The 26,133-nt window shown below is 43.7% G+C and overlaps 7 protein-coding genes across 10 annotated transcripts; 5 read left to right on the top strand and 2 right to left on the bottom strand.

The window, feature by feature from the left end:
- Positions 1-260: 260 nt before the first annotated feature.
- On the top strand, positions 261-3,147 carry LOC117895773 (serine/threonine-protein kinase PLK4). Its single transcript, XM_034803669.1, has 7 exons — positions 261-418; positions 484-579; positions 634-1,411; positions 1,468-1,939; positions 2,006-2,522; positions 2,583-2,732; positions 2,790-3,147. Exons 1-7 carry the CDS (start codon positions 383-385, stop codon positions 3,072-3,074), a joined length of 2,334 nt encoding a protein of 777 aa, XP_034659560.1. The 5' UTR covers positions 261-382; the 3' UTR covers positions 3,075-3,147.
- LOC117895778 (uncharacterized protein C7orf26 homolog) lies at positions 301-13,270 on the top strand. The gene is made up of 4 exons (XM_034803674.1): positions 301-306; positions 7,389-7,390; positions 12,072-12,173; positions 12,234-13,270. The coding sequence occupies exons 3-4, from the start codon at positions 12,074-12,076 to the stop codon at positions 13,253-13,255; spliced, it is 1,122 nt and encodes a 373-aa protein (XP_034659565.1). The 5' UTR covers positions 301-306; positions 7,389-7,390; positions 12,072-12,073; the 3' UTR covers positions 13,256-13,270.
- Positions 3,743-7,509, bottom strand: LOC117895779 (neuronal membrane glycoprotein M6-a). Of its 2 annotated transcripts, XM_034803675.1 has the most exons (5): positions 7,167-7,509; positions 5,731-5,967; positions 4,730-4,889; positions 4,365-4,669; positions 3,743-4,292 (listed from the first exon to the last, which is right to left on the bottom strand). In XM_034803675.1, exons 1-5 carry the CDS (start codon positions 7,168-7,170, stop codon positions 4,015-4,017), a joined length of 984 nt encoding a protein of 327 aa, XP_034659566.1. In that variant the 5' UTR covers positions 7,171-7,509; the 3' UTR covers positions 3,743-4,014. The 2 variants fall into 2 exon arrangements, with proteins under 2 accessions (XP_034659566.1, XP_034659568.1); XM_034803677.1 differs by lacking the exon at positions 5,731-5,967 and having other exon boundaries at positions 7,167-7,506.
- Positions 7,059-15,336, top strand: LOC117895775 (dipeptidase 3). 2 transcript variants are annotated; one of them, XM_034803672.1, is made up of 4 exons: positions 7,059-7,072; positions 13,506-14,354; positions 14,413-14,588; positions 14,651-15,336. In XM_034803672.1, exons 2-4 carry the CDS (start codon positions 13,521-13,523, stop codon positions 14,994-14,996), a joined length of 1,356 nt encoding a protein of 451 aa, XP_034659563.1. In that variant the 5' UTR covers positions 7,059-7,072; positions 13,506-13,520; the 3' UTR covers positions 14,997-15,336. The 2 variants fall into 2 exon arrangements, with proteins under 2 accessions (XP_034659563.1, XP_034659562.1); XM_034803671.1 differs by lacking the exon at positions 7,059-7,072 and having other exon boundaries at positions 13,379-14,354; positions 14,651-15,335.
- On the top strand, positions 7,630-9,320 carry LOC117895777 (lipoyl synthase, mitochondrial). Its single transcript, XM_034803673.1, has 5 exons — positions 7,630-7,772; positions 7,832-8,164; positions 8,227-8,383; positions 8,452-8,509; positions 8,568-9,320. The coding sequence occupies exons 1-5, from the start codon at positions 7,728-7,730 to the stop codon at positions 9,100-9,102; spliced, it is 1,128 nt and encodes a 375-aa protein (XP_034659564.1). The 5' UTR covers positions 7,630-7,727; the 3' UTR covers positions 9,103-9,320.
- On the top strand, positions 9,558-11,756 carry LOC117895774 (transmembrane protein 104 homolog). Its single transcript, XM_034803670.1, is given in 5 exon segments — positions 9,558-9,690; positions 9,947-10,437; positions 10,492-10,718; positions 10,786-11,391; positions 11,394-11,756. Coding segments are annotated over 5 exon segments (1,530 nt in total). The 5' UTR covers positions 9,558-9,639; the 3' UTR covers positions 11,549-11,756.
- Positions 15,337-15,658: 322 nt separating the features above from the next.
- On the bottom strand, positions 15,659-25,400 carry LOC117893860 (adhesive plaque matrix protein). Of its 2 annotated transcripts, XM_034800630.1 has the most exons (8): positions 25,301-25,400; positions 22,865-22,934; positions 22,578-22,801; positions 21,638-22,513; positions 20,786-20,971; positions 19,333-19,453; positions 18,791-18,873; positions 15,659-17,461 (listed from the first exon to the last, which is right to left on the bottom strand). In XM_034800630.1, exons 2-8 carry the CDS (start codon positions 22,904-22,906, stop codon positions 15,775-15,777), a joined length of 3,219 nt encoding a protein of 1,072 aa, XP_034656521.1. In that variant the 5' UTR covers positions 22,907-22,934; positions 25,301-25,400; the 3' UTR covers positions 15,659-15,774. The 2 variants fall into 2 exon arrangements, with proteins under 2 accessions (XP_034656521.1, XP_034656522.1); XM_034800631.1 differs by lacking the exons at positions 15,659-17,461; positions 18,791-18,873; positions 19,333-19,453; positions 20,786-20,971 and adding exons at positions 19,194-19,226; positions 19,623-19,664; positions 20,002-20,075 and having other exon boundaries at positions 21,282-22,513.
- Positions 25,401-26,133: the final 733 nt, after the last annotated feature.

The raw sequence follows: 26,133 nt of genomic DNA, 5'->3' as shown, positions 1-26,133 counted from the left end.
TCGCCAGTGCTGTTAACTGCACACCACCATTGTATAATCGCTGTTTTTACATACCGAAAATATATGTAACATGTGACACTTGCCAAGGAATAGATTTAAAACAATTCTACTCGTCCAGTTCATGTATAAATATAGTTAAAGCAGTTGGTTGATTTGCCTTTTTGCTACAGATCAATCACCAACGAATACAATGTTTCGGTATTTTTTACTGCATTTCATCGGTGTTTGGTGTTGGTAAGTGAGGGTATATAGTTTTCAGTTTTTACAACACCAATGCTGGCGTTCTCTTTCAAAAATTTTCGGCTTGTTTATATTTTATGTAGCGTTTGTGGGAATTTACTTTAAAAAGTGGGGCCAATCTGTGTACTTAACAAAGTAAACCATGATGTCCACTCGAAATTTCGGAGAAACAATTGAGGTGAGCTGTCAAATGCTATGCAATGTGACTATAAAATGTGAATTATGAATTGCTTGCGTCTGTAGGAGTACGAGGTACAGCACTTGTTGGGCAAAGGTGGCTTTGCTAGCGTCTATAAAGCAAGATGCCTGCACTCTCATCAAGATGTGGCAATCAAAATGGTAAGTGATCCGCGTATGCGTTTGAAATATCATTTAATTTGTGTTTCCCCCAAGATCGACAAGAAACTCATCCAGGGGACAGGACTCACCAACCGCGTTCGACAGGAGGTGGAAATTCACTCTCGCCTAAAGCATCCTTCTGTGCTGCAGCTATACACATTCTTTCAGGATGCAAACTATGTGTATTTGGTGTTGGAGTTGGCCCACAACGGCGAACTGCAGCGCTATATGAAGCAGCATCTTTCGCGTCCCTTTACCGAATCCGAGGGCGCCACCATATTGAGGCAGGTGGTGGCGGGCCTGCTGTACTTGCATTCCCACAACATCATGCACCGTGACATTTCGCTCTCCAACCTACTGCTCAGCAAGGAAATGCACATCAAAATCGCCGATTTCGGGCTGGCAACTCAACTAAAACGACCAGACGAAAGGCACATGACTATGTGCGGCACTCCCAACTATATTTCGCCCGAAGTAGTATCCCGATTGTCCCATGGCCTTCCAGCGGATGTTTGGAGTGTTGGGTGTATGCTCTATACGCTGCTGGTGGGACGACCGCCGTTTGAAACCGAGGGTGTGGAGTCGACGCTCAACAAAGTCGTGATGTCTGAATTCATGATGCCATCACATTTGTCCTTCGAGGCACAAGACCTAATCCATAAGCTGCTAAAGAAAAGCCCACACGAACGCATTACCCTTGAGCAGGTGCTCCGGCATCCATTTCTGAAAAGAACGCCTGGCGGTTCATCGTATAGCACAACGCCTGGCGCGTTAAATGAATTCAGTCAAAGTGTTGCCAGCAGCGACAGTGGAATCATAACCTTTGCCAGCAGTAAGTAATGGAAACCTTACTCAGAAATAAAATATTAATTCTAAATCGTTTCATAGGTGACTCTAGGAAATCCCACAGACTTCGTTCTGTTGACAATTCTTCAGGACAATCGATGCCACAGATAATGGAAGAATACTTGCCATCGTCTAATCTGGGCTACGAGTCACAGGAACATCTGCCAATTTACGAACAGCACGGCCTATATCTGCCAGTGCCAGCCGGTCAGGTGGAGCATAGAGACGCCAAATGGCCAGCCACAAATAATGTCGTTCCATTTAGGCCTGAGAGCGACATGATATCGACACCAGTTGCCGAGAAACGACTCTCAGTGCCGCCACTGGAAACGAAAAGGTTGCAGCCAACGCGTTATAAAACGAAAAATGCCATAATGAGCATTTTGCGGACTGGTGAGGTTGTCTTGGAGTTTGTCAAGTTTAAAGCAAAGTTCAATGAAGATCGAATCACGGATATTTGTCGCATATCCGAAGATGGACGTCGTATTATTATCTATCAACCAGATCCAGGACGGTAAGTAAAAAATACAAAAATTAAACCAGCTGTTGTGGTTTCAGCTAACCATTGTTTTTATTCCAGCGGCTTACCAATGAGAGAACACCCACCAGATCCTCTGATACCCAGCGAGGACTGTGTCTACAACTACGAGAGTTTGCCGCATAAACACTGGAAGAAATATGTGTACGCTGCCCGATTTGTGGGTCTGGTGAAGAGCAAGACACCGAAAATCACATATTTCAGTAGCCTAGGAAAGTTCCAGCTGATGGAGACGATGACGGACTATGAGGTTCGCTTCTATTCTGGGGCCAAGGTTTTAAAGTCATCCACTGATGGTGTCAAGGTGTTCAATACGCATGGAGCAGTGCTGCCGGATAATTCCTGTGCGGAGGCACGCAGTCTAATTGACCACGGAAATGAATGCTTCTCCCATTGCGTCAATATCAGTAATGCTCTAGAGCTGGCACAGACCAAGGAGAATACGTGTTTCCCGGTCACAATCGGGAGACGGCCTGCCACCGAACTACACGCGGGCCAACGTTTCGAAGGCCTTAGGGACACAACGAACTTTGCCTACTCCACTCCGAAATCAAATCAGGTAAATCGCTATGTTTAATGCAGTTTCTGGAGAGATTATTTACATTTACTCTTCCTTTAGGGTTCAATTAACTTCTCCGTGAGCACCATGTCCACGGCGCGAAGTGCCTCGGACTACAATTCAAATACATCGAGGCCCAACATGATGGCTGCCCACCAAAATGTTCCAATCAAACGTATCACCGTTCCCGAAATTGGAATCGTTACAGAGGCAAGATATGACACATTCTTTTTCGGCAGCAAGTACTAAATTTCGAACCGATTTCAGCTGTCCCATGGAGTTGTGCAAGTGCAATTCTATGATGGATCTATGGTCTCAGTAATACCAAAGGTGCAGGGAGGAGGCATAACGTATACACAGGCCAACGGCCTATCTACCCATTTCGGCAGCAACGACGATTTGCCATTTGCGGTCAGAGATCGACTCAGTCAATTGCCACAGTTGCAGATGAAGTTGAAGTGCGCTCCATTGCTGGGGAACGCCAGAAGTGTTGACTGCCATTTAATGACACCAAAATCGACCACGCCTTTTTACAATCGCATGATAATTTGACAATTTGTGCAACTCATAATTCTATCTATTGTTAAAAACACTTTTCTTCGTTTAATATTGTATTATAAAATAAAAGTAAATATATTTTTTATTATTTTAAATGTGTGCAGAGGTGATTACTATTCCAAATTAAAATTGAGCCACATCAAATATCAAAATTCCCAGACATTGCGATTCAATAAAAATCTTTTATTGAAGTTTTAAGTGTTTCAAAATCTAATTGTAAAGTTTCGTGGTTAGCAGTGTACATAATACTATTAGAAAAGTATAAAATATTTTTTTGTATATACGCGTATTTAAGATTAATGTGTGTGTGTCGTTTCATTGTACGTATTTGATTTAATTTATGAGTGCATAACTGCGGCAACCACAAGATAATACACAAGATGGGTAGATGCATGGATGGATTACACTATAATGTACTGAGTAAATTGCTTATTTAATCAAATTTGTTGCAGCAATTCAGAAGAATCAATTTGAGCGTAAAGTATTCGTCAATTTATTGTGTAAGCCATTTGATTTAAAAACATAAAAAGACATGTTTGATTATACAAATAATAGATGTAAAAAGTTTATTTTAATGGACGGTATAAATAATAATTTGAACGGGAAGCATAGGCAATGATAAATTAACAAAAAGCGACAAAAGGCGAAACTTGAAGCAAAGCTAAATTAGCAATTAGTTATATTTCGAATTAATTGCTTGGCCATGCAACTGTCGTCGAACCAATTCCAAATGATTGCCAATAACTCATCAAATGAATTTAAAAAGAAAAACTAAAATTGTAGTCTTAATATTAGGTCTAAACAGAAGATCTTAATTGTATTGTGTTGGCAGCATTGCACTAGTGCTGTGTTCGTTGTAGAGTTTGCCAAAATGTTGCCCTCAAATGTCGCTCGTTTTCTCTTTAAGCTCAAATTGAATCTTCTGAAATATGTCCTAGAAACGATCCTTGGACGTAGCACTGTACTCCAGCTCGTTGAGGTTTTGCATTTCCTGCAGCTCTTGGAACTTTTCGTGATCCCGTATGTGCGCATAGTTGGCCGAAAGGCACATCAGATAATGAACCAGACTGAGAATGACCAAAAGGGTGGAGAGCGTGGCCAGTATGAACATAACCTCAGCGTTCTCAACACCATCTTTACAGAATGCCTTGATCTCATACTTTTCGCACACTTTCATGTCCTCGAGTTTGGTGTTTGGTGGGAACATAAAATCTATAAAAATCATTCATGGCATTAATGAGAGATTTTACATTGAATTTTGCTCTGGGCACCATTAATACTTACGGAATTGTGTCAAATCTATACAGCTTTGAGAGTGCTCGACACTGGAGCACATGTTCCAGAACATGGTGTATATGAAGGTGACAACAACCAGGAAGCAAAGAATAAGACTCCACACGAAATTGAGTAGGTACGTGATGCCCATAAGTACGGCGCAGGAGATCCGGCCTCCAACGCGGGACCGCCAGGCTCTATATACCTTATACCGCGTGGCGCCAGTGGCCAGGAAGCCAACAAAGAGTATCATAAATCCGAGGGCTGCCATGCCAGCTCCAATTATGACAAATATCATCTGCACAGCTTCGATCCTGAAATATTATGAATGCTTAGACGTGTGACGGCTGCTATGAACAATGACTGAGGCTTACCATATCAAACGTAAGTGAAATACTTGGTCCACCATTATGACTGTGAGCGATGCTCCTCGGTACATGGTGAAGCAGAAGATGCCCACTCCCAGGAGACACATGAGAGTGGCTATCATGGTGGCGTAGGGGATACGCGCCATGCATGATTGACAGCATTCACCTATAAGAGATGTAAAAATGTTTGTTATAAATTTTATGCAAGAGAGGTGGGTCTTACATTACTAAAGGTGCACGGATATGTGTACGGTGAAAGTGAAAGAAAAGAGTTTAAAAGGAGTTCACGATTGACAGACATTTTCTGGTAACTCTATTGACTGGATTGATTAGCTCCACAAAAGCGTGGGTGAAGTTCTCATACCGAAAAATTAAATATTGAAGATAATGTTGGTAGCATTTAAATTGGGAGCAGTCTAAAACCCACAAAAAAACATTTTATCAGTGAAACCCGAGTCATGTACACGACATGTATGTTGTTTTTGTACAGTTCTTTGACATTTTCGATTGGAAATAGATCGACAGATAGACATGGACACTCGGTTTATTTTTTGGACCAAAAAAGTTAAATAAACCAAACAAAAATCCACAAAAAATGTTTGACAAGTGGCTAATATTCTATCATATGTTGATTTTACTATAGTGCTCGTGCTGCTATGGAATACCTTAAATTTGTAGCTTTCAGTACTTAATTTCTGTGTAAATTGTATGGTGCATAAAGGTGCCATACGTAGGGAAAAAGGTTTATCTTAAGGGACTATATATGTACGTACGAGTATGTATGCATTAGAAATTGATAAGATAACAAAATGTAGCACGGCTAAAGGTGATAGCCTACAACAGAGTGATTCACATAGAGGGAAAATATGTAGTACTGGTATGCGAGAGAGTGCAAAAATTTCTTGGTGACGCGTTTTACCACAGAAAAACAATGAAAGTTTGAGCAGGTGATGTATAAAATTGCTCTGTGAAATGCAAAAGCAATATATCCATTGACTTTGTCGTACCTTCGCCGCCACGCTCTGTGTACCTATCCAAGGAGTGTTCCGATCGGTAGGAGGGGCGTCGTCGATTTTGTACGTTGCCCCCATTGTAGGGATTGTTATTGTAGGCACGCGTTAGCACACCACCGTCATCTTCAAAGTTCGTCTCGAGTAGGATCTCCTCGCGGGGATCTCGTATGCGATCGCGATCGTTCATTTTGCCTGGCATATTGCACAACGGAATCTTAATTTGATCAGGCGCTTGCAAAATTCAGAAGTTACGGGAATCTTTTTAGCTATTGTCAATGAATATGTATAAGTCTAAGCTGCCCGCACATGAATCACACAAAACACAAACTTCGACGTCATCAGAGGCATTCGCTTTCGCTGCCCTGCGATTAACAGCTAAACTTGTACCGCGCGTGCTTCCCGATCTCGATATAATGAATGAGGAAGGAACGAAGAGCCACGAGCAAACTCAGAACTCTGAATGGGCGTTCAGTTCAACTCCGAAATGTTTCGCAGTCGACCGCGACTGATAACTCTTCTCTGTTAACTTTTTTTTACTCTGTTCCGAGTGTGACGCTTTTCCCCTCAGTTTCTCTCGCTCTCTCTGAACGATAAGTAGTTACGGGTATATAAATATAGTATGTATTCCTACAATTGTGTGTGTTGTGTGGGTACACTTGGATGCGTACGTAGCTGCAAATTGGAAAACATTGCTCCCAGGCACAGGCCCGGCCCTCAATTGAATGAGACAGACAATTAATACGGTCTTCAAGAGCGCTTGGATAAGTTCTGTGCTCTGTATAGGGTCAATTAGTGTCAACATTGAAGGGAAATGCCAATATAGACGCGTATGTATGTACATGAAATCGAAAGGGTACATACATATGTATGTAAGTATGTACATAGTACATACATACAGTGTAAGTAGCTAGGAGCGATCGTGACTGATCTACAACCTGCTCTGCTCCTATTGAAAATTCCAGCTTTAATGTTGTAAGCACGATTTATGTAATAACATTGCTTTAGTCTGTAGCTCTTGGTCTTAAGTCATAGTGGCAAGTGAGACAAGTTATTATCTTAATATGCCTCTCACAACAGGAAATTACTTCTTGTTGGTATCACAATAAAGCTGACAAACGTCAACGCAACGATTTTGTTGAGGTAGCTTTAAAACCTGACCAAGAATGTTCGTTTATGCTATACAGTGGAATGGAGATTCATTTTTTTTTACCACTATTATAATATTCATTTTAATGCTTTTTAGCTTATTTGAATCCAACGCAGAAATTACGAGTCAATGCTCCGAAGTTCAGAAAGTGTTACATGTGTACATACACATACATATGTATGTAGGTATGTAAATACATACGGTCCTAAAAAGTCATGTTTGTTGTAAGCCCGAAACCCATGTTTGGACCAATTTGTATGTTTTAAGTAATTTGTTTACTCACCCATTTTAATCGGCGCTTTTAGGAGCTTTCAGAATAAAGCTATAGCATTTAAATAGTCCACTCTAAGAATCCAATCCAGGTGCATACATATGTATGTATGTATCGCAATTTGTAAGTTGCATCTACGACTTCTGCGTATGAATCGCTTCTGTGTTGGTGGTATAAAACAAGTTTTTAAGGTGTGAAGCTGAGCCTAGAGTGACAGCAACCTGCGCCCTAAAGTGGTTTATTTCACTCCAAATGCTTATCACACACTTAATGAAACCGTGTATTATTCAGGAATTCATATTATTTTGTCATGTTTTAGCAAAAACATGGATTTTCAAAATATTTTCAAAACAATAAATAAATAAAGTGTATCCAAACAGTGTGACCGCGAAGTTACCCATAAAATATACCATCTGGCCGTCGAGACTATACAAAAATATACCACCTCATTTCCAAAATAAACTAAACTGGATCTACCAGGTCGCGTAATAATGTACTTGGCGTACATTGTTCACACTATTCATTTCGTAAGAATTTCCAAAACAAAACAGAAATTTCATACAATTTTTAAATATGCTGCAAGCGTTTAGGCCTAACTCGCCTACAGCAATTGTTGTTGTAAGTCAAAGCATAGTTAGTCGTGAACAGTTAAGATATAAAGATTAATCATTTTGCAGCGTGCGGCATCTACAAATGCAAAGAAACTCGAGGAGATCCGAGAACGTCTGGCTAAAGGCCCCAATTTTCAAGATTTTGTTCAAGATCCAGATAACATAAAGAGTGTGGGGGAAAACTATGATGGAAAGTTACGTCGGGAGAAGGGAGAGGAGCAACGGTTGCGCCTGCCGCCCTGGCTGAAAACCACAATACCGATGGGCAAGAACTACACAAAGATTAAGGAGCAGCTGCGAGAACTAAAGCTATCCACGGTGTGTGAGGAGGCTCGTTGCCCCAACATCGGAGAGTGCTGGGGCGGCGGTGAAAACGGAACGCAGACCGCGACGATAATGGTGAGATTGCTTGACCTTTGCTGATAACTAAGCGTGCTTATTGCGTACATTTTTTGTTGTAGCTCATGGGAGACACTTGCACACGCGGCTGTCGTTTCTGTTCCGTAAAAACAGCACGCAAGCCGCCACCTCTTGACGAAAATGAGCCCGTGAACACTGCCAAGGCAATAGCATCTTGGGGCTTGGATTACATTGTGTTGACATCAGTCGATCGTGATGGTTCGTATTTAGCTGCCACTACATGTGCCATAGAAATGAATCTAAATGAAATGCTTTGTGTACCATAGATTTGCCCGATGGCGGCTCGAAACATATTGCACAAACCGTACGAGAAATCAAAGCTCGGTGAGAACTACAACTTGTTCCATAATAATCCCTGATAACGATGACATTTCTTCCATAGGAATTCCAATATATTTGTTGAATGTCTGGTGCCCGACTTTCGTGGGGATCTGAATTGTGTGGAAACGATTGCAAACTGCGGCCTGGACGTCTATGCGCACAACATTGAAACCGTGGAGAAGCTGACTCCCTTCGTTCGAGACAGACGAGCCCACTATAGGCAAACGCTTAGGGTGCTTGGCGAAGCAAAGCGTTTTAATCCCAATCTCATCACAAAGAGCTCCATCATGTTGGGTCTTGGTGAGACCGATGAAGAGATTGAAAGAACTATGACAGATTTGCGAGAGGCTGGCGTCGAATGCTTGACCTTGGGTCAGTACATGCAGCCCACGAACAAGCATCTCAAAGTCATTGAGTATGTTACGCCGGAGAAGTTTAAGCACTGGGAAGAGCGCGGAAACGATTTGGGATTCCTGTATACCGCCAGTGGCCCTCTTGTCCGCAGCTCGTACAAAGCTGGCGAGTTCTTTATATCGAGTATACTGGCAAACCGCAAAGCAAAGCAATCGCAACTCGACAGTGCACCAAAAAACTAGATTAATTCGTGATGTGTATTATTTTATCCGAATAAGGCCTAGCCTTTTGTTGTAAGTGTCGCCTTCTGCCTATGCATCGCTTCATATATGCGTATATGCATATTTATATAGTTAAATTCTAGCAAACTTTTATGTGTTAAAGGCAATCTACTCGAGAAATGAATTAGGTGCTGCCTTGCCTATAGCTTATAGGATCCAATAAAAGGAACCAAGTAAAATTCAGAGAATGTAAGCAATCGAAGAAGTCCAAGGAAGTTATGTAAACTAGCCAATCTTGTGCAAAATTTATTGAAAAATCGAATAAAATGACTGGATTATTGCTGAGAGTATTAACTAGCTGGTATTATTAATCAGAATATCAAAATCGAAGAAAATTATTCCGGAATTACGGTATATTTTGAAACTGAAAAGGTTTGTTCCGGTATATTTTTGGTGGCCTTGCGGTATATTTTATCGATAAGTCCGCGGTACCATTGTCGACAATTGTTTTGTTTTGTTTTGTTCCGTGGTCGAAAAACAAAGAAATTGCACAAAAAGATGCCCCGCCTTATAAGCAGGCCTGAGCCTGCACCCACCTATTCAAATTTGGTAAGTTGCAGAAGCACATAAATGATTCCCTTTCATTGCATATCAGATCCTTTGAACGCAGATGTTAAGAACATAATATGTACGTATGTACATGCATATGTAAGTACTTATTTATGTATGTCCATATGTACTTATGTATGTTCCAGTATCTGTTGCCACAACCACAGCAGTACTATAGATAACATTCATTGATCATACTGCTTATGAGCTCATTAATGCATACGTCTTCAAATTGTAACTATATTGTCATCAACAGGTTGGATTCATATTCATATTTAATCTCATTGTTGGAACGGGCGCTTTGACTTTACCTGGAGTTTTTGCCAAAGCAGGATGGGTGTTGAGTCTTATAGTTATTATATTGTTAGCCTCGATAAGTTACATGACAGTTACGTTTATTATTGAAGCCATGGCTTGCGCAAATGCCATCAAGAATTGGCAAACCCTTCAGGCACTACGTCACCACAGTCGAAGCTCTGCAGAAAACAGTGAGAATGATGATGCTGCTGAAACACCCGACGACCACGGATCCGATCTTAGAGAACTCGAGCGTGTTCCATTGACAATTCAGAATGCTGAAAATCATTATTATCAGCTGTCCCATAAATTTGAATTGGGCGAAATGGCGACGATTTTTTTCAACGAGATCGGCCGCATTATGTTCTTTCTGTGCCTGATTGTTTATCTCTATGGAGACTTGAGTATCTATTCTGCTGCTGTATCAAGGAGTCTCAGAGACGTTATATGGTAACATCTAACATAAATCCGAAGGGAACTTTAAACAGTGTCGACTTTTTTTAGTGACCAGTCAAATGCGACAGATGTGCTCAATTCGAGGCAGATGTTTTGGCCTGGAGACTTCAGAAACAATACAGCCCAACCCTGCTGGAAGGAACACACAATATCGCGTTTAAGCGTTTATAGAGTGATTTTAATTGGATTCACTCTCATTTTCGGGCCATTTGCTGCATTTAGCATTCAAAAAACAAAATACTTGCAAATTCTCACAGCCATTTTCCGTTGGATGGGTAAGCTCAAAGTTTTACTCAGTAAATTGACAAAATGAAAAACACTTAACTTGAAACTCTTTCTCAGCATTTACACTGATGATATGCATATCGTTGAAGCTTTTGATCTCAAGAGGACCCCGAGGGCACCCAGTAAGCTTTAATGTGTATGGTATTCCCTCGTTGTTTGGCGCTTGTGTATACTCTTTCATGTGCCACCATTCACTCCCCAGCCTGCTGGCGCCCCTGAAGCACAAGTTAATGGTATCGAAAATACTTTCATATGATTATACGATCATTTGTGCTTTCTATATTGTTTTAGCCATGACAGGCATATTTGCTTTTGATCGAATCGAAGATCTTTACACACTTAACTTCCTTCCCTACGATGTAGACTACACAGACTTTACCTCAGGTCTGTTAATAGGCATTGATTATTTTCTGGCACTTTTCCCTATCTTCACGTTGTCCACCAGTTTTCCCATTATTGCGGTAACGTTGAAAAACAATCTTCAGACACTCTTCCTGGACATGTCGCGATACGACTCGTATAGTCTGTTTGTACGAATACTCTTCCCGTTGTGTGCCATTATTCCACCGTTTTGTGTCACATATTTTACCGAGAGTTTGGCCAGTCTTGTGGCATTCACAGGGAGCTATGCAGGGACTGGAATACAATACATTATCCCAGTCTTTTGGTTTATTTCGCACGACGCACTTGCTCAGAACTACTGGGAAGTGGTATAGTTAATAGTTTCGAAAGTCCTTTCAAATCAAGTGCTTGGCTCATTTTCGTTATTGTTTGGTCTATTTTATGCGTCTGTTTGGTAACCGTTAATATGATCAGTTAAACGGGATTCTTTCAGTGCGACCAATTAACTGGTTGAGACATTCACCTCTAGAAGTTTTAAGAAAATACATTTAAGTGAAACAAATTTCTTAAACAAAATTGTACTCGATCTTCGTATGTAGGTTTGTATCTAACATTTATTTATGTAAGTCAAGTATTGCAATTGGCTGTGAAATAAACGATTTTATTTTCGATTATATTATCCATAATATTGTATGGTTTGACTTTATATACAATTAAATGTTATAAATATTACATAAATATGAAAATTATAGTTACAGCGTTGCTTAATGGTGATTTAAGTTTAAACTTTTATTTTTATCCGGTCGGACTATCCGAAAAAGGCTCACGGTATTTTATATACTTAATGGTATATTTGATCATTACGGTATATTGCAGTATCACGCTAAAATATAGCTACTGTCAGTTCACGGTCACACTGATATTAAAAATATTCGAAACAAATTGGACGAGACGTCAACTGCAAACGAAATAAACAAATATTTTAAGCACCAACGACATAGAAATGTCTTCGTCAGAGAACAGCGGCAAGGGCTCGCACAGGAAACTAGACCTGAAAGCGGAGAACTATCCAGCATGTGCTGTGGAGGCGCTTACTCGCCTAGGTATGTTGAGCAGTTTAGATTATTCTGTGGCCGGCCGGTGTAATACTTTTTGCTTTGCAGAAACTCTTATTGCCAGCCGCAACAAACAAAACTTAGTAATGCAAATCATTTCGGAGTATATTTTCTTGGAGCGGAACAAGGATGGAGACGGGCGAAAGTCACAATCGCTGCCAATTAGCCAGATGACATTGTGTCAAGAGTTTCAATTGATAATTGCGCTCATTGAATACTTTTCGCGGCCAGGACGGGATGCAACGCGCAATGCCATATTTCTATCACTCTTTGGCAGCCACCTAACACCCCAACGTTGCAAGTTGTTGTCCCGACTTATAAGTACTGCCATTTCTGGATCAGTGGCACCACTGCTCTCTGCGGCCGGTACGTGGATGCAACAAGTTGGCTGCAAGACCCCACACAGTCTGGAAGTGGCGCAAAACCTTGTGAGTGATTTCATATTGTACTCTCGTAAGACACCAGAGCAATTGAAGCAATTGCCCATGGTCGGGCCGCACTTTGCGGCTAACTTTATGGTCGCTGTGGCCGAACTCTACCTGAACGAGCAGCGCTCAGCCGCACTGACACCACCGCCGGATGCTCTTTTAGATGCGATTACTGAATGGATGAATGAGAACCCGACCTTGTGTCAGGCATCGCAGCAGCCACTGATTCTACCAGCTGGTGCAATTGCCATGCCATTCGCTACCCCGTTGGCTGGTCTCTTGCGCTGGGCAGTGCTTGCGCCAATGGTTTCGAGCAGACTTGCGTACAGCAACCTACATTTATCCGTCTTGCGAACGCTCCAACAAACAGTGACCAGTGGAGAGTCGACCCCTCTGCCCTTCCAGGACTTGATGCAGGTTATCAAGTCTTTGCAGAACTATTGCGCTCGCTTAAGTGAAACAAGTGTGGATCCACGCACCGATGCTGCTTATCAAAAGTGCATGGAACGACTCGCCCAAGCTGTACAGATTGCCCTTGCCTGCAACTGCATAACAAATCAGATTCAGCTGCTGTGCGTGTTAGAGTCATTGCCCAACCAAAAGCTCATGGACATCATTATAGCTGCCAATAAAAAGCTATAATTTTTGTTATTTAAATATTTTAAATATATAAACAACGTTAAGTATTTTATTGTTCAACTTTCTCTGGTGCTGCCACACTGATTGATAACTTTGTAACACAGCATAACGCGCATGACTACAAGGTGCAAGGATACGCCAAGGAATCTGACAGAAATCAATAATCATTTGAGTTTCCAGCTTGGCTGCTTAACGTGTTGTGTTCTTGTTTGTTGAAAAAAAAGGTGTTGCCAAGTCTTGCATGTGCATTTAGTGTTTATATGATGCAATGAATCCTGTACCGAGTCGCGAATTTTTGGAAGTGCATCCGCTTCATCAGCATCAACCGCATTGCAAGCAACAATGTTTTGTCTTCACGGAAATATCTGATATTGAGCTGCCCGCGGAAATAACCAAGTTTGGTGGTGGCACCGAAAAGATTAGATGCAGCAATGGCGGCATTCCCTCTTACACCTCCAAAAAGGATTCCAGCAGCGAGCTATCCGGAGAGCGCCCAGAGAGATCGCGCGGCCGCAAGATTCTGCTGGGCGTGGGTCTGGTACTCTTATGCATCGGCATGGCAGGTGGCATTCCATTGGCCCTACAGCTGCGCTCCTCTTCGCTGCTGGAGGCCCGCCTCTCATTCATTCGACGCCTGCTGACAGAATCGCCGCTCATTGAGGGGTCCTGGAAACCACCAACTACCTCGAATCTGAACAGCAGCAACTTGTTTGAGGTGCGCCAAAATCACATAGGGGCGGTGCTGTGGCCCATTGCTGTGCCCTGTGGTGCGCAGTACCTGGACGCGGTTCAGCTAGCTCTGGAGGGCATCGATAAGGCAAAACGCATTACTGCCGCCAGCGATCTAATGCATATTGTGGAGTCGGCCGATGAAATGGAGCAAACTCATATCAGGGGCGAGGTGGCTGTGCTGATGGGCATCAGTGGGGGCCATGCTCTGGGCACCAGTCTCGCAGTTTTGCGCTCTATTTACTTGCTGGGCGCTCGGTTTGTGGCAATAACCAGCTTGGAGTGCACCACACCATGGGCTGCAGCTGCCATACGCAGGCGAGATCATCTCATAGAGGAGAATGTTACGAATTCATTCAACGATTTTGGAGAGGTTGGTACTAAGCGGCGGATGTAGAAGCCTTACTAATTCCCTCTTAATTTTATTTTAGAAAATGCTACTTGAAATGAATCGCTTGGGCATGTTGGTGGAGATATCTCAACTTAGCGAGGCAGCGATGCTTGCCGTATTGCAAACAGCAAAGGCACCGGTTCTTTTAACCAACGCTACACCGCTTTCTATCTGCAACAGCACAAGTATTGCTTCCATACCGGACCACGTGCTCAGGTGGGTCTTAATCATGATCAAGATTCCACGAAGGAGTTCCAAATTTTGTTTATCTATTACAGCCTCTTGCCAGAAAATGGTGGAGTCGTTTTGCTCAACTTGGAACGCTGTGGAGATCGAACATTAAGCGTTCGAGAGGCAATTAATGCCATTAACTATGTGCGAAAGGTGTCCGGTGTGGATCATATCGGACTGGGCGGAGCACCGAAGAGCTATGCACTTCTGCTGGCCGAGTTGGCGCGGGATAGAGTGTGGGGTAATGCTGCGATAAAAAAGTTGGTTGGTGGTAATGTCATGAGAATTTTGCGCGAAATCGAGACCTTGAAGAGTCGTCTACCATTGTATGAGGAGTGGATTCCGCATGAGTCGGTTGAAAGCAATTCGTATTGTCGCTATCCAGAGTCTTAAAGAGCCAAAAAGAAGTTATGATTTGTTCACATATATTAACCAAAATGTATTTAATTGATTGATCGAAGCACCACACCAGAAATTTTATAAATTTCGTAAATAATTCAGCCAAAGGCAGAGCAGAGAAATTTTCCTGATTTTACAAGGGTTTCGCTTCTTACAATGGTTACAAAAGTATTATAACATTAAAAATGATTTTATTTGTTTGTTAAATAATCTCAAACACCACCAACAATTTCCCATGCAACCAGAATTGGGTAAACCTCAAAAGATTGCACCCTGTTCATGTACCTTCTGTGCACAACAGATATTCAAATAAACTTCCAACACAATTCGCAATAATAAGATTGTGAGTATTAAACCAATTTAATGAATAAATATTTAAAATAAAAACCCATTTTGCGCACAGCCTGTAAATTGTTTCTAGATGAAACTAAACATTTATTCACATTCATTTATAGACATCAGAGATGACTAGATGAAAGCTATAAAAGGAAGCCGAAGACGGAAAGAGCAAAACCCCAGGGGCGCCTCTCTGTTATGGTATCCGGAGAAGAGTTGTGGGCGGTACTCTAGGCATTGGCTAGAAGTTTCATAGCCCTAAAGGTCTAGTTCCTGCTGTCAGGTCAGTGAAGTAAATCCAGATGAACAAAAGACGCTCATTACAATTTGTACATAGATTTATATTTAATGAATATCTGGCTAAGTAGAATACATATCGGTGTAAGATGGGTATTATAATAGTATTGCTCTAGTGCTAGGCATTTCATTTCCATGACTAATTAACATTGATCCCAGTTCGAACACCGAGTGTCAGGGAAATCACCTCTCTCTCCGATGGCCGCTCACTGAACTCACGCTTAACAATTCTTCTCGATAGAAGGTCTTCCTCTTGAGTAATCATCAAAGAATCATCGTCGTCATCCTTTAACTCCCGCTTAACTCTAGTTGATTCACTCGCATCGTCATCAATCTCAAAAACATTATTATCCGTGAAGGCCAATTGGTTAATTTCCTTGAAGAAAGAACTCTTTGCATTTCGAATAGTCCTGTCGTAGCCCGGGTCACTCAAGGGCGGTAGATATGTAGCTGGAATACGGCTCGTGCCTTTGTAGCCGCTGTCGGGGCAACGTGGATCAATAGATCCAGGATAACAATAGGTAGGCGTTGTTGCGGGTGGCTGAGTTGAAGTTACCAAGTTAAAGGATGGTATGACAGTGGTGTCCTGCTTGCAACGAGGGTCTGGCGACCCAGAGTAGCACCTTAGCTTTTCCTCATCTGTGGGAGTCGCTGTTGTTACGGGCCTAGTTGGTTTGGTATTATAAGTTGGAGGTTGTTTCGTTGTTGGGGGCAGATATGTTGGTGGTTGACACTCTGGATCCTGCGTGCCAGGATAACATCTCGGCTTTACGGTCGTCACGGGCTTCTGAGGGCATCGAGGATCGGTAGACCCTGGATAACACTGTGGCTTGGGTGGGACTGTAGTTGTTCCTCTAGTTGTTGGTGGCTGGTTAGTTGCTGGAGAGCACTCAGGATCTCTCGACCCAGGATAGCACCTCGGCTTAGGTGAAAGGGTTGGAGTGCGATATGTAGAGGGAGGTAAATAGGTGGCAGGTTGACATCTGGGGTCATCAGAGTTGTCCTCACAGCCTGCCTTCTTGGTTGTTGGCACCTTAGGACACCTTGGATCTGGAGAGCCTGGGAAGCAGTTAAGACACTCCGGGTCCTGTGAGCCCGGATAACATCTGGGCTTTGTAGTAGTCGCGGGCCTCTGAGGGCATCGAGGATCGTTAGACCCTGGATAACATTTAGGTGCTTCAGTGGTAATAGGAGCTCTGGTTGTCGTGTAAGTTGGTGTTCTTCTCGTTGTCGGTGGAGTGTACGTCGGTGAAACACATTCAGGATCGGAAGAGCCAGGATAGCAACGTGGCTTCTGTGTCGTAGCGGGTTCCTGAGGGCATCGAGGATCGGTGGAACCTGGGAAGCATCGAGGCTTTGGTGTCTTGGTCGTTGTTGGTGGCAAGTAAGTAGCGGGCTGGCAGTCTGGATCCTGAGAGCCCGGATAACATCTGGGCTTTGTTGTAGTCGCAGGCCTCTGAGGGCATCGGGTATCGGTTGAGCCTGGATAACATTTTGGTGTTTCTGTAGTTATGGGAGCTCTAGTTGTCGTCGGAGGCGTGTAAACTGGTGTTCTTCTTGTTGTCGGTGGAGTGTACGTCGGTGAAACACATTCAGGATCGGAAGAGCCAGGATAGCAACGTGGCTTGGTGGTCGTCGCGGGTTCCTGAGGGCATCGTGGATCGGTCGAACCTGGATAGCAGCTCGGTTTCGGTCTATACACTGGTGTTTTTCTCGTTGTCGGTGGCAAGTAAGTAGCGGGTTGACACTCTGGATCCTGCGAGCCGGGATAACATCTCGGCTTAATGGTCGTCGCGGGTCTCTGAGGGCATCGAGGATCGTTAGACCCTGGATAACATTTAGGTGCTTCTGTGGTAATAGGAGCTCTAGTTGTCGTGTAAGTTGGTGCTCTTCTTGTTGTCGGTGAAACACATTCAGGATCGGAAGAGCCAGGATAGCAACGTGGCTTCTGTGTCGTAGCGGGTTCCTGAGGGCATCGAGGATCGGTGGAACCTGGGAAGCATCGAGGCTTTGGTGTCTTGGTCGTTGTTGGTGGCAAGTAAGTAGCGGGCTGGCAGTCTGGATCCTGAGAGCCCGGATAACATCTGGGCTTTGTTGTAGTCGCAGGCCTCTGAGGGCATCGGGGATCGGTTGAGCCTGGATAACATTTTGGTGTTTCTGTAGTTATGGGAGCTCTCGTTGTCGTCGGAGGCGTGTAAACTGGTGTTCTTCTTGTTGTCGGTGGAGTGTACGTCGGTGAAACACATTCAGGATCGGAAGAGCCAGGATAGCAACGTGGCTTAGTGGTCGTCGCGGGTTCCTTAGGGCATCGTGGATCGGTCGAACCTGGGAAGCAGCTCGGTTTCGGTCTATCCACTGGTGTTTGTCTCGTTGTCGGTGGCAAGTAAGTAGCGGGTTGACACTCTGGATCCTGCGAGCCAGCATAACATCTCGGCTTTATGGTCGTCGCGGGCTTTTGAGGGCATCGAGGATCGCTAGAACCTGGGTAACACTGTGGTTTGGGTGAGACTGTAGTTGTTCCTCTAGTTGTTGGTGGCTGGTAGGTGACTGGAGAGCACTCAGGATCTCTCGATCCAGGATAGCACCTCGGCTTAGGAGAAAGGGTTGGAGTGCGATATGTAGAGGGAGGTAAATAGGTGGCAGGTTGACATCTGGGGTCATCAGAGTTGTCCTCACAGCCTGCCTTCTTGGTTGTTGGCACCTTAGGACACCTTGGATCTGGAGAGCCTGGGAAGCAGTTAAGACACTCCGGGTCCTGTGAGCCCGGATAACATCTGGGCTTTGTAGTAGTCGCGGGCCTCTGAGGGCATCGGGGATCGGTTGAGCCTGGATAACATTTTGGTGTTTCTGTAGTTATGGGAGCTCTAGTTGTCGTCGGAGCCGTGTAAGATGGTGTTTTTCTTGTTGTCGGTGACACACATTCAGGATCGGATGAGCCTGGATAGCAACGTGGCTTCGGTGTCGTCGCTGGCTGTTGAGGGCATCGAGGATCGGTCGAACCTGGGAAGCAGCTCGGTTTCGGTCTATCCACTGGTGTTTTTCTCGTTGTCGGTGGCAAGTAAGTAGCGGGTTGACACTCTGGATCCTGCGAGCCGGGATAACATCTCGGCTTAATGGTCGTAGCGGGTCTCTGAGGGCATCGAGGATCGTTAGACCCTGGATAACATTTCGGTGTTTCTGTAGTTATAGGAGCTCTAGGCGTGGTCGGAGCCGTGTAAGTTGGTGTTCTTCTTGTTGTCGGTGACACACATTCAGGATCGGATGAGCCTGGATAGCAACGTGGCTTCGGTGTCGTCGCTGGCTGTTGAGGGCATCGAGGATCGGTCGAACCTGGATAGCAGCTCGGTTTCGGTCTATCCACTGGTGTTTTTCTTGTTGTCGGTGGCAAGTAAGTAGCTGGTTGACACTCTGGATCCTGCGAGCCGGGATAACATCTCGGCTTAATGGTCGTCGCGGGTCTCTGAGGGCATTGAGGATCGTTAGACCCTGGGTAACATTTCGGTGTTTCTGTAGTTATAGGAGCTCTAGGCGTGGTCGGAGCTGTGTAAGTTGGTGTTCTTCTTGTTGTCGGTGACACACATTCAGGATCGGATGAGCCAGGATAGCAACGTGGCTTCGGTGTCGTTGCTGGTTGTTCAGGGCATCGAGGATCGTTGGAACCTGGGAAGCATCGAGGCTTTGGTGTCTTGGTCGTTGTTGGTGGCTGGTAAGTTACTGGTAGGCACTCAGGATCTCTCGATCCAGGATAGCATCGCGGCTTTGGTGAAAGTGTTGGAGTACGAAATGTAGAAGGCGGCAAATAAGTGGCAGGTTGACATCTGGGGTCATCAGAGTTCTCCTCACAGCCTGCCTTTTTAGTTGTTGGCACCTTAGGACATCTTGGGTCTGGAGAACCTGGGAAGCAGTTGAGGCAGTCTGGATCCTTTGAACCAGGATAACATCTGGGCTTTATAGTAGTTGCGGGCCTCTGAGGGCATCGAGGATCGTTAGACCCTGGATAACATTTAGGTGTTTCTGTGGTTATAGGAGCTCTGGTTGTCGTGTAAGTTGGTGTTCTTCTCGTTGTCGGTGGAGTGTAAGTGGGTGAAACACATTTAGGATCGGAAGAGCCAGGATAGCAACGTTGCTTCGGTGTCGTCGCTGGCTGTTGAGGGCATCGAGGATCGGTCGAACCTGGGAAGCAGCTCGGTTTCGGTCTATCCACTGGTGTTTTTCTCGTTGTCGGTGGCAAGTAAGTAGCAGGTTGACAACTTGGATCCTGCGAGCCGGGATAACATCTCGGCTTAATGGTCGTCGCGGGTCTCTGAGAGCATCGAGGATCGTTAGACCCTAAATAACATTTTGATGTTTCTGTACTTATGGGAGCTCTAGTTGTCGTCGGTGCCGTGTAAGTTGGTGTTCTTCTTGTTGTCGGTGACACACATTCAGGATCGGATGAGCCTGGATAGCAACGTGGCTTCGGTGTCGTCGCTGGCTGTTGAGGGCATCGAGGATCGGTCGAACCTGGATAGCAGCTCGGTTTCGGTCTATCCACTGGTGTTTTTCTCGTTGTCGGTGGCAAGTAAGTAGCGGGTTGACACTCTGGATCCTGCGAGCCGGGATAACATCTCGGCTTAATGGTCGTCGCGGGTCGCTGAGGGCATCGAGGATCGTTAGACCCTGGATAACATTTTGGTGTTTCTGTAGTTATGGGAGCTCTAGTTGTCGTGTAAGTTGGTGTTCTTCTTGTTGTCGGTGAAACACATTCAGGATCGGAAGAGCCAGGATAGCAACGTGGCTTGGTGGTCGTCGCGGGTTCCTTAGGGCATCGTGGATCGGTCGAACCTGGGAAGCAGCTCGGTTTCGGTCTATCCACTGGTGTTTTTCTCGTTGTCGGTGGCAAGTAAGTAGCGGGTTGACACTCTGGATCCTGCGAGCCGGGATAACATCTCGGCTTTATAGTCGTCGCGGGCCGCTGAGGGCATCGAGGATCGGTTGACCCTGGATAGCACTGTGGTTTGGGTGAGACTGTTGTTGTTCCTCTCGTAGTTTGTGGCTGGTAGGTGACTGGTGAGCACGCAGGATCTCTCGATCCAGGATAACATCGCGGCTTAGGTGAAAGTGTGGGAGGGCGGAATGTTGAAGGCGGTAAATAGGTGGCCGGTCGACATCTGGGGTCATCTGAGTTCTCCTCACAGCCTGCCTTTTTTGTTGTTGGCACCTTAGGACACCTTGGATCTGGAGAACCTGGGAAGCAGTTGAGGCAGTCTGGATCCTTTGAACCAGGATAACATCTCGGCTTTGTAGTAGGCGTAGGCCTCTGAGGGCATCGAGGATCGGTTGAGCCTGGATAACATTTTGTTGTTTCTGTAGTTATGGGAGCTCTACTCGTGTTGGCAGCCGCGTAAGTTGTTGTTCTCCTAGTGGTTGGTGACGAAAGACACTCTGCATCGGTTGAGCCAGGATAGCAACGTGATTTCGGTTCCTGGGGGCATCGAGGATCTGTGGAACCTGGGAAGCACCGAGGTTTGGGTCTATCAACTGCTGTTTTTCTCGTTGTTGGTGGCAAGTAAGTAGCGGGTTGACATTCTGGATCTGTTGAGCCAGGATAGCATCGCGGTTTAATTGTCGTAGCGGGCGCCAGAGAGCATTGAGGATCGTTAGAACCTGGAAAACATTTCGGTGTTTCTATGGTTACAGGAGCTCCAGTCGTCCTAGGAGCAGTGTAAGTTGGTGTTCTTCTCGTTGTTTGTGGCGTGTAAGTCGGTGAAACACATTCAGGATCGAATGAGCCAGGATAGCAACGTGGCTTCTGTGTTTTCACGGGTTCCTGGGGGCATCTAGGATCGGTGGAACCTGGGAAGCACCGAGGTTTGGGTCTATCTAATGGTGTTTTTCTCGTTGTAGGTGGCAAGTAAGTAGCGGGCTGGCACTCTGGATCTGGTGAGCCAGGATAACATCTCGGCTTTATGGTAGTCGCAGGCCTCTGGGGGCATCGAGGATCGGTTGAGTCTGGATAACATTCTGGTTGTTCTATTTCTATTGTAGATTCAGTCGTTGTCCGTGGAAAGTAGGTAGTTTTCTGGCATTCAGGATCAGTTGACCCAGAATAACATCTTGATTTAGTTGTGGTTATTGTTATTTTTGGCCTTGCGGAAGTGGTGGAAAGACAAGCAGGATCTTCGGAGCCGGGGTAACACCTGGGCTTGGGCCCATCTATGGGTATATTGTTCTTTAAACTGCTGCACGAATAATCTCTTTGACAGGCTCCCTTGCACAATTCAATATCACACTTTAGAAAGACTTGCGAGCGATCGGGGAATTTGAATGCTTTGAGCGTATTATAATATGTGGAGGTAAGACTCGATCCGGACTGGGACTCCAACTTTTTCCACTCTCCAAATATTTTTTCCTTTATGGTGCAGCCTCTTTTATCGGAGAGCTGCAACGTCTTGGTGGTTCTTGCCTCAAAGTTCATGTCATCCGAGGCATAGCACTTCAGTATGTTGACATCCCAGGCTTGAGTCGAATGCTTTACATTTATGGTGAAGGTGACATCGGTGCCAAGCTTCAGTGTTGAACTAATGGGCTTTATGTTCGGTGGAATTCCAGTGCCAATTTCCATCCAGCACTCCACTGGCCCGCTCGGTGTATCCACAGAAACAACTTCGAGCATGTCCACAACAAATGGCTTGAAGTAAACCGTTTTCTCCTGCTCCTCGCTGCGGCTGCATGCCACCTTTCGGGCTATGTCCCAACTGTTCTGAATATCCTTATCATTTTGTATAATTAGAACGTTCTCGATTGAAGAGCATATCGAGCAGGAGGGCTTACTGCCGCAGCCATCATAAGGCACATTGAATATAAATTTAGTGTCTCCCTTATTGGCTGCCACATAGCTAATAGAATGAAATTGTATAAATTAAATGGCAAATCTTTGGCATTAATACTGTCGTTACATACGTGCACTTGGGATCATTGTAATAGCCCTGACTGTAAATGATTCCATTAAAGTTCTCCAAAAAGTCCACCTCCACCGTCATGCCATTTCGTTGGTCGCATTTTACATCGATCTTTTCAATGCTTTGCACTGACAAAGATGTCTCACTATTGAACGTGGGCGTGACGTAGCTTAAGACATCATTAAGCGAATCATCACTGTTCAGATCCGTCCCTGAAGCAATGACCTTCAAAATAATAAAAGAACGCTGGTATCCGTTTGTAAGTTTTGTTGAATATTTTGTACATACCACTATTAGCGCCCATAGAAATATGTGGCCAATGTTGACCATATTCAATGTGTTTGCTTTAACTTCCAACCTGTAAGACGCATACTCAAAATTAATCAAAATAATAATCCTCAAATAATGCAACTATTATGATTCATTGTCCTTTGTAGCCGAAACTTTTCTTTGTCCCAACCAATTGTTCTAGTATTTCGATTTTAGTAGCGGCATCTATTCAGTTTTGTTCAAGTGTCAAGACAAGACAAGACAAGACCCTACCTTTCGCACAAAAGACGAAAAATCAGTTAAAAACTCAAAGAAATAATCATAAATAATATGCACACATTATTTTCTTTGACATGGGTCTATCCGTACACGTCAAAATGTTTATCATTTCAGCTTGACGGTTGAAAAAATTAAATTTTGTTTCATCGCATAATTATAATGAAGTGTGTCGCTGTACAAATATCGGAGAATTTTTAGTGTTTGGGTGAGGTAAGATCTACTATATCGTAAATTAGGTAAATTGAGTACATGCCGAGGGGCGTACAATATTTACAAAACGCTTCATTGGGCCGGACGCTGTCGCCGGACCTCTTTTGCCGTGATGCCTGATGCTGATGCTGATGTGATGCATCTGCTTCGCAAAAACTGGTTTGCTTTTTGAATAATACAACTAACCTTTAAAAGAAAAAAGCTGCAGATTTCAAAATCCATACACATAAAACACAAACCAAACGATGCAAAGGGAGACAGACGCGAAGCAAATATTGTACAGGCAGTAGCCCCCGCCAGTGCCTAATATTTGGTTACCTCTCTTGATAAAGGGGTTCCAATTTGAGGCCTTTTGTGTGTGGCATTGGCTTCAGCAATTTGATGGCTGACTAGTTGGTCAGTGTTGTGTTTTTTTCTAACGATTGTATTATTAATGTATTAGGCACTTTTTTCCACAATAAACTCCATTTGTCTGGGGAGATTGCCAGCATTAAAATAACTCGATTTTTACAATGCAATATGATTATGGATAATTAACGGTCATAGACACAGGAAATCAAAGAGCCACCTCGAATAATTATGTTTATACGGAGTACTCTTTGCGTTTGCATTCGAAATAAAGTTGTATTCCAAGTCGAAAATAAAGTACAGCCCATATTTGAATTGTTCTTTGAATTATCTATTATTTTCCATGAAAACTTTTGGATATATAATTTGTCGACAATCTTTAATTTATAATTTTATTTTTTTGGACTCCCTGTTGCTACTGCTGTTCCCATTTCTCGCCACATATGAGCATGACCTAGTTTTATATTTTTTATATTTTGCTATTCGCGGTATTCACGATTCAAACTCAAACATGCCAATTTTATAATATTAACCCATAATTATATACAAACTCAATCGAAATTAGTTAATTGGGTCATTTGCTTTTGGTTTTCCTTTTAATGCCAACATTTTCAAGTTGTAGTATAGTTATTAATGCTATTAAAGTCACAAATTAATCAATTCCCATGGAAGAAATGTGAGACCACTAAAAGTCCGACAGCTCTAATTGAATTTACCACGTAATCTTTTTGCATACATTTTTTATTTAGTCATACAAAAGCATGAGCTCAAAATGGATATAAAAAAACTCTCTTTATATGGAAGTTCACTTTATTCAAAAACGAATCAAATATGGGGGAATTTCGATGCAGGTTACACAATGAATTAAACAATTGTGAGAGGCGGCGTCAGCATGGTTTGGACATTTCGATATGACCACATGAGCTGAGCCTTGATTGCTTTTGGAATGCACATTAAAAGTATTTACTCCTCAATAGCATATACCATTATAATACCCGGACTAAACAAATAAATGCAAATTTGCATTTATAATTAATCTTTCTCGTTAAAAACGTGCAAATTAGAATTTGCGATACTTAGAAAAAACGACAAGAACAAATCGAAGAATTTTTATTATGCCGCAGGCGCAAATGCGCAAAAAATATTGCGCATTGTAAGAATTGCGGATCTGTAAAACTTGTTTCGTATTTTAAACTGTGTGTTGACCAGCACAGAGAAGTAAATTAAAAATACCCGTTCGTATGCTTTTTAAGTATCGCCGCAAGATGCTTGAATTAATAAATCTTCTTCGCCAATTAGAGTATTGTATTTGGAGATTTCTAATAAATTCGGTAATTTATATCATTCCTTTATGCCAGTTTGGGGGTTTTACACTTTTGTTGCAATTATCCGTTCACTGACAAAACATTTGTAGGAGTATTGATTCATTCACCTGTTCTTAATTCACTTGGCTAAAATTCTTTTCGGTGCAATCAATAGCCTATTGTGCGGCGCACATTAATTCACTTGGAACACTTGCACACTGGTTTTAGATGCACACAGAAACACTCTCGCTGAAGCGACTAATTAATTGGTCCATCATGTTTTGGCTGGGACTGGGGCCTGGCGCTGACTTACTGCACTTGTTTGTTGAAGACCTACTGGGGGGATGGTTGCGATTTGTTGTCGCTGGTTAAGTGGACGTTGCCGCACTAAGCCTCGAAGAGGTTCGTCTTCGCTTATATACACACGAGGTATGATTTAACAAAATCCGTTTTGGATATTGCTATAAAAATGCAAAGCCCCAGCCCCAGCCTCAAGTAAAAAAAAAAGCCAAACAGCAACAAAAAACACCCATGCTAGTAGCCTGCCTATACACACATATTGTTGTTTATTTTACGTTGATTGTGGTGTCTTTACACGCACACTAATCACAGTAGGGTATCGGCGACTTGTTCACAAGATGCAGTGCAATAATGAGTACAAATGAAGGGTTAAGCTGGGTGTTGGAAAATCCTTAATCCTCAATGAGTGCAAAATCTTAAAGGATGCGTTTTCTAACACTTATACTCAAGCTTTGATTTATTTTAATTTTTACTTACAGTTCTTACAACACTCCATAGAGCATTGAATAGTCACCAATGTGAAGCCGGATGGGTCTTGCGATTTTTTCCATTCATGTTGATTTCGTGGGCAGCGAAGACGCGTGAGCAGCATCCACACGCCGACATCGCGTCCGTTGTCTTGACTTGACCCAAGCGCGCGACTGGAACATTTTTCAGCTGAAAAACTGCGCTGAGGCTGCCGACTGCGCTGCGGCTGCGACTGCGCCTTCGCCTGTGTCTGCTTTTAGGGCCAAAGAGTCAAAATCCGTCATTGTACTAGCTACATGTGTAGATTCGTGGCCGACTGTCACTACGGCGCCTTCAATGTTGTCATGCAACTCCAACCGGCGACGATTGGTGTGTTGT

Source organism: Drosophila subobscura, chromosome J (genome assembly GCF_008121235.1).
Source record: "Drosophila subobscura isolate 14011-0131.10 chromosome J, UCBerk_Dsub_1.0, whole genome shotgun sequence".
In the NCBI taxonomy this organism is placed as follows: domain Eukaryota; kingdom Metazoa; phylum Arthropoda; class Insecta; order Diptera; family Drosophilidae; genus Drosophila; species Drosophila subobscura.
This window is presented reverse-complemented; position numbering and strand designations above follow the sequence as displayed.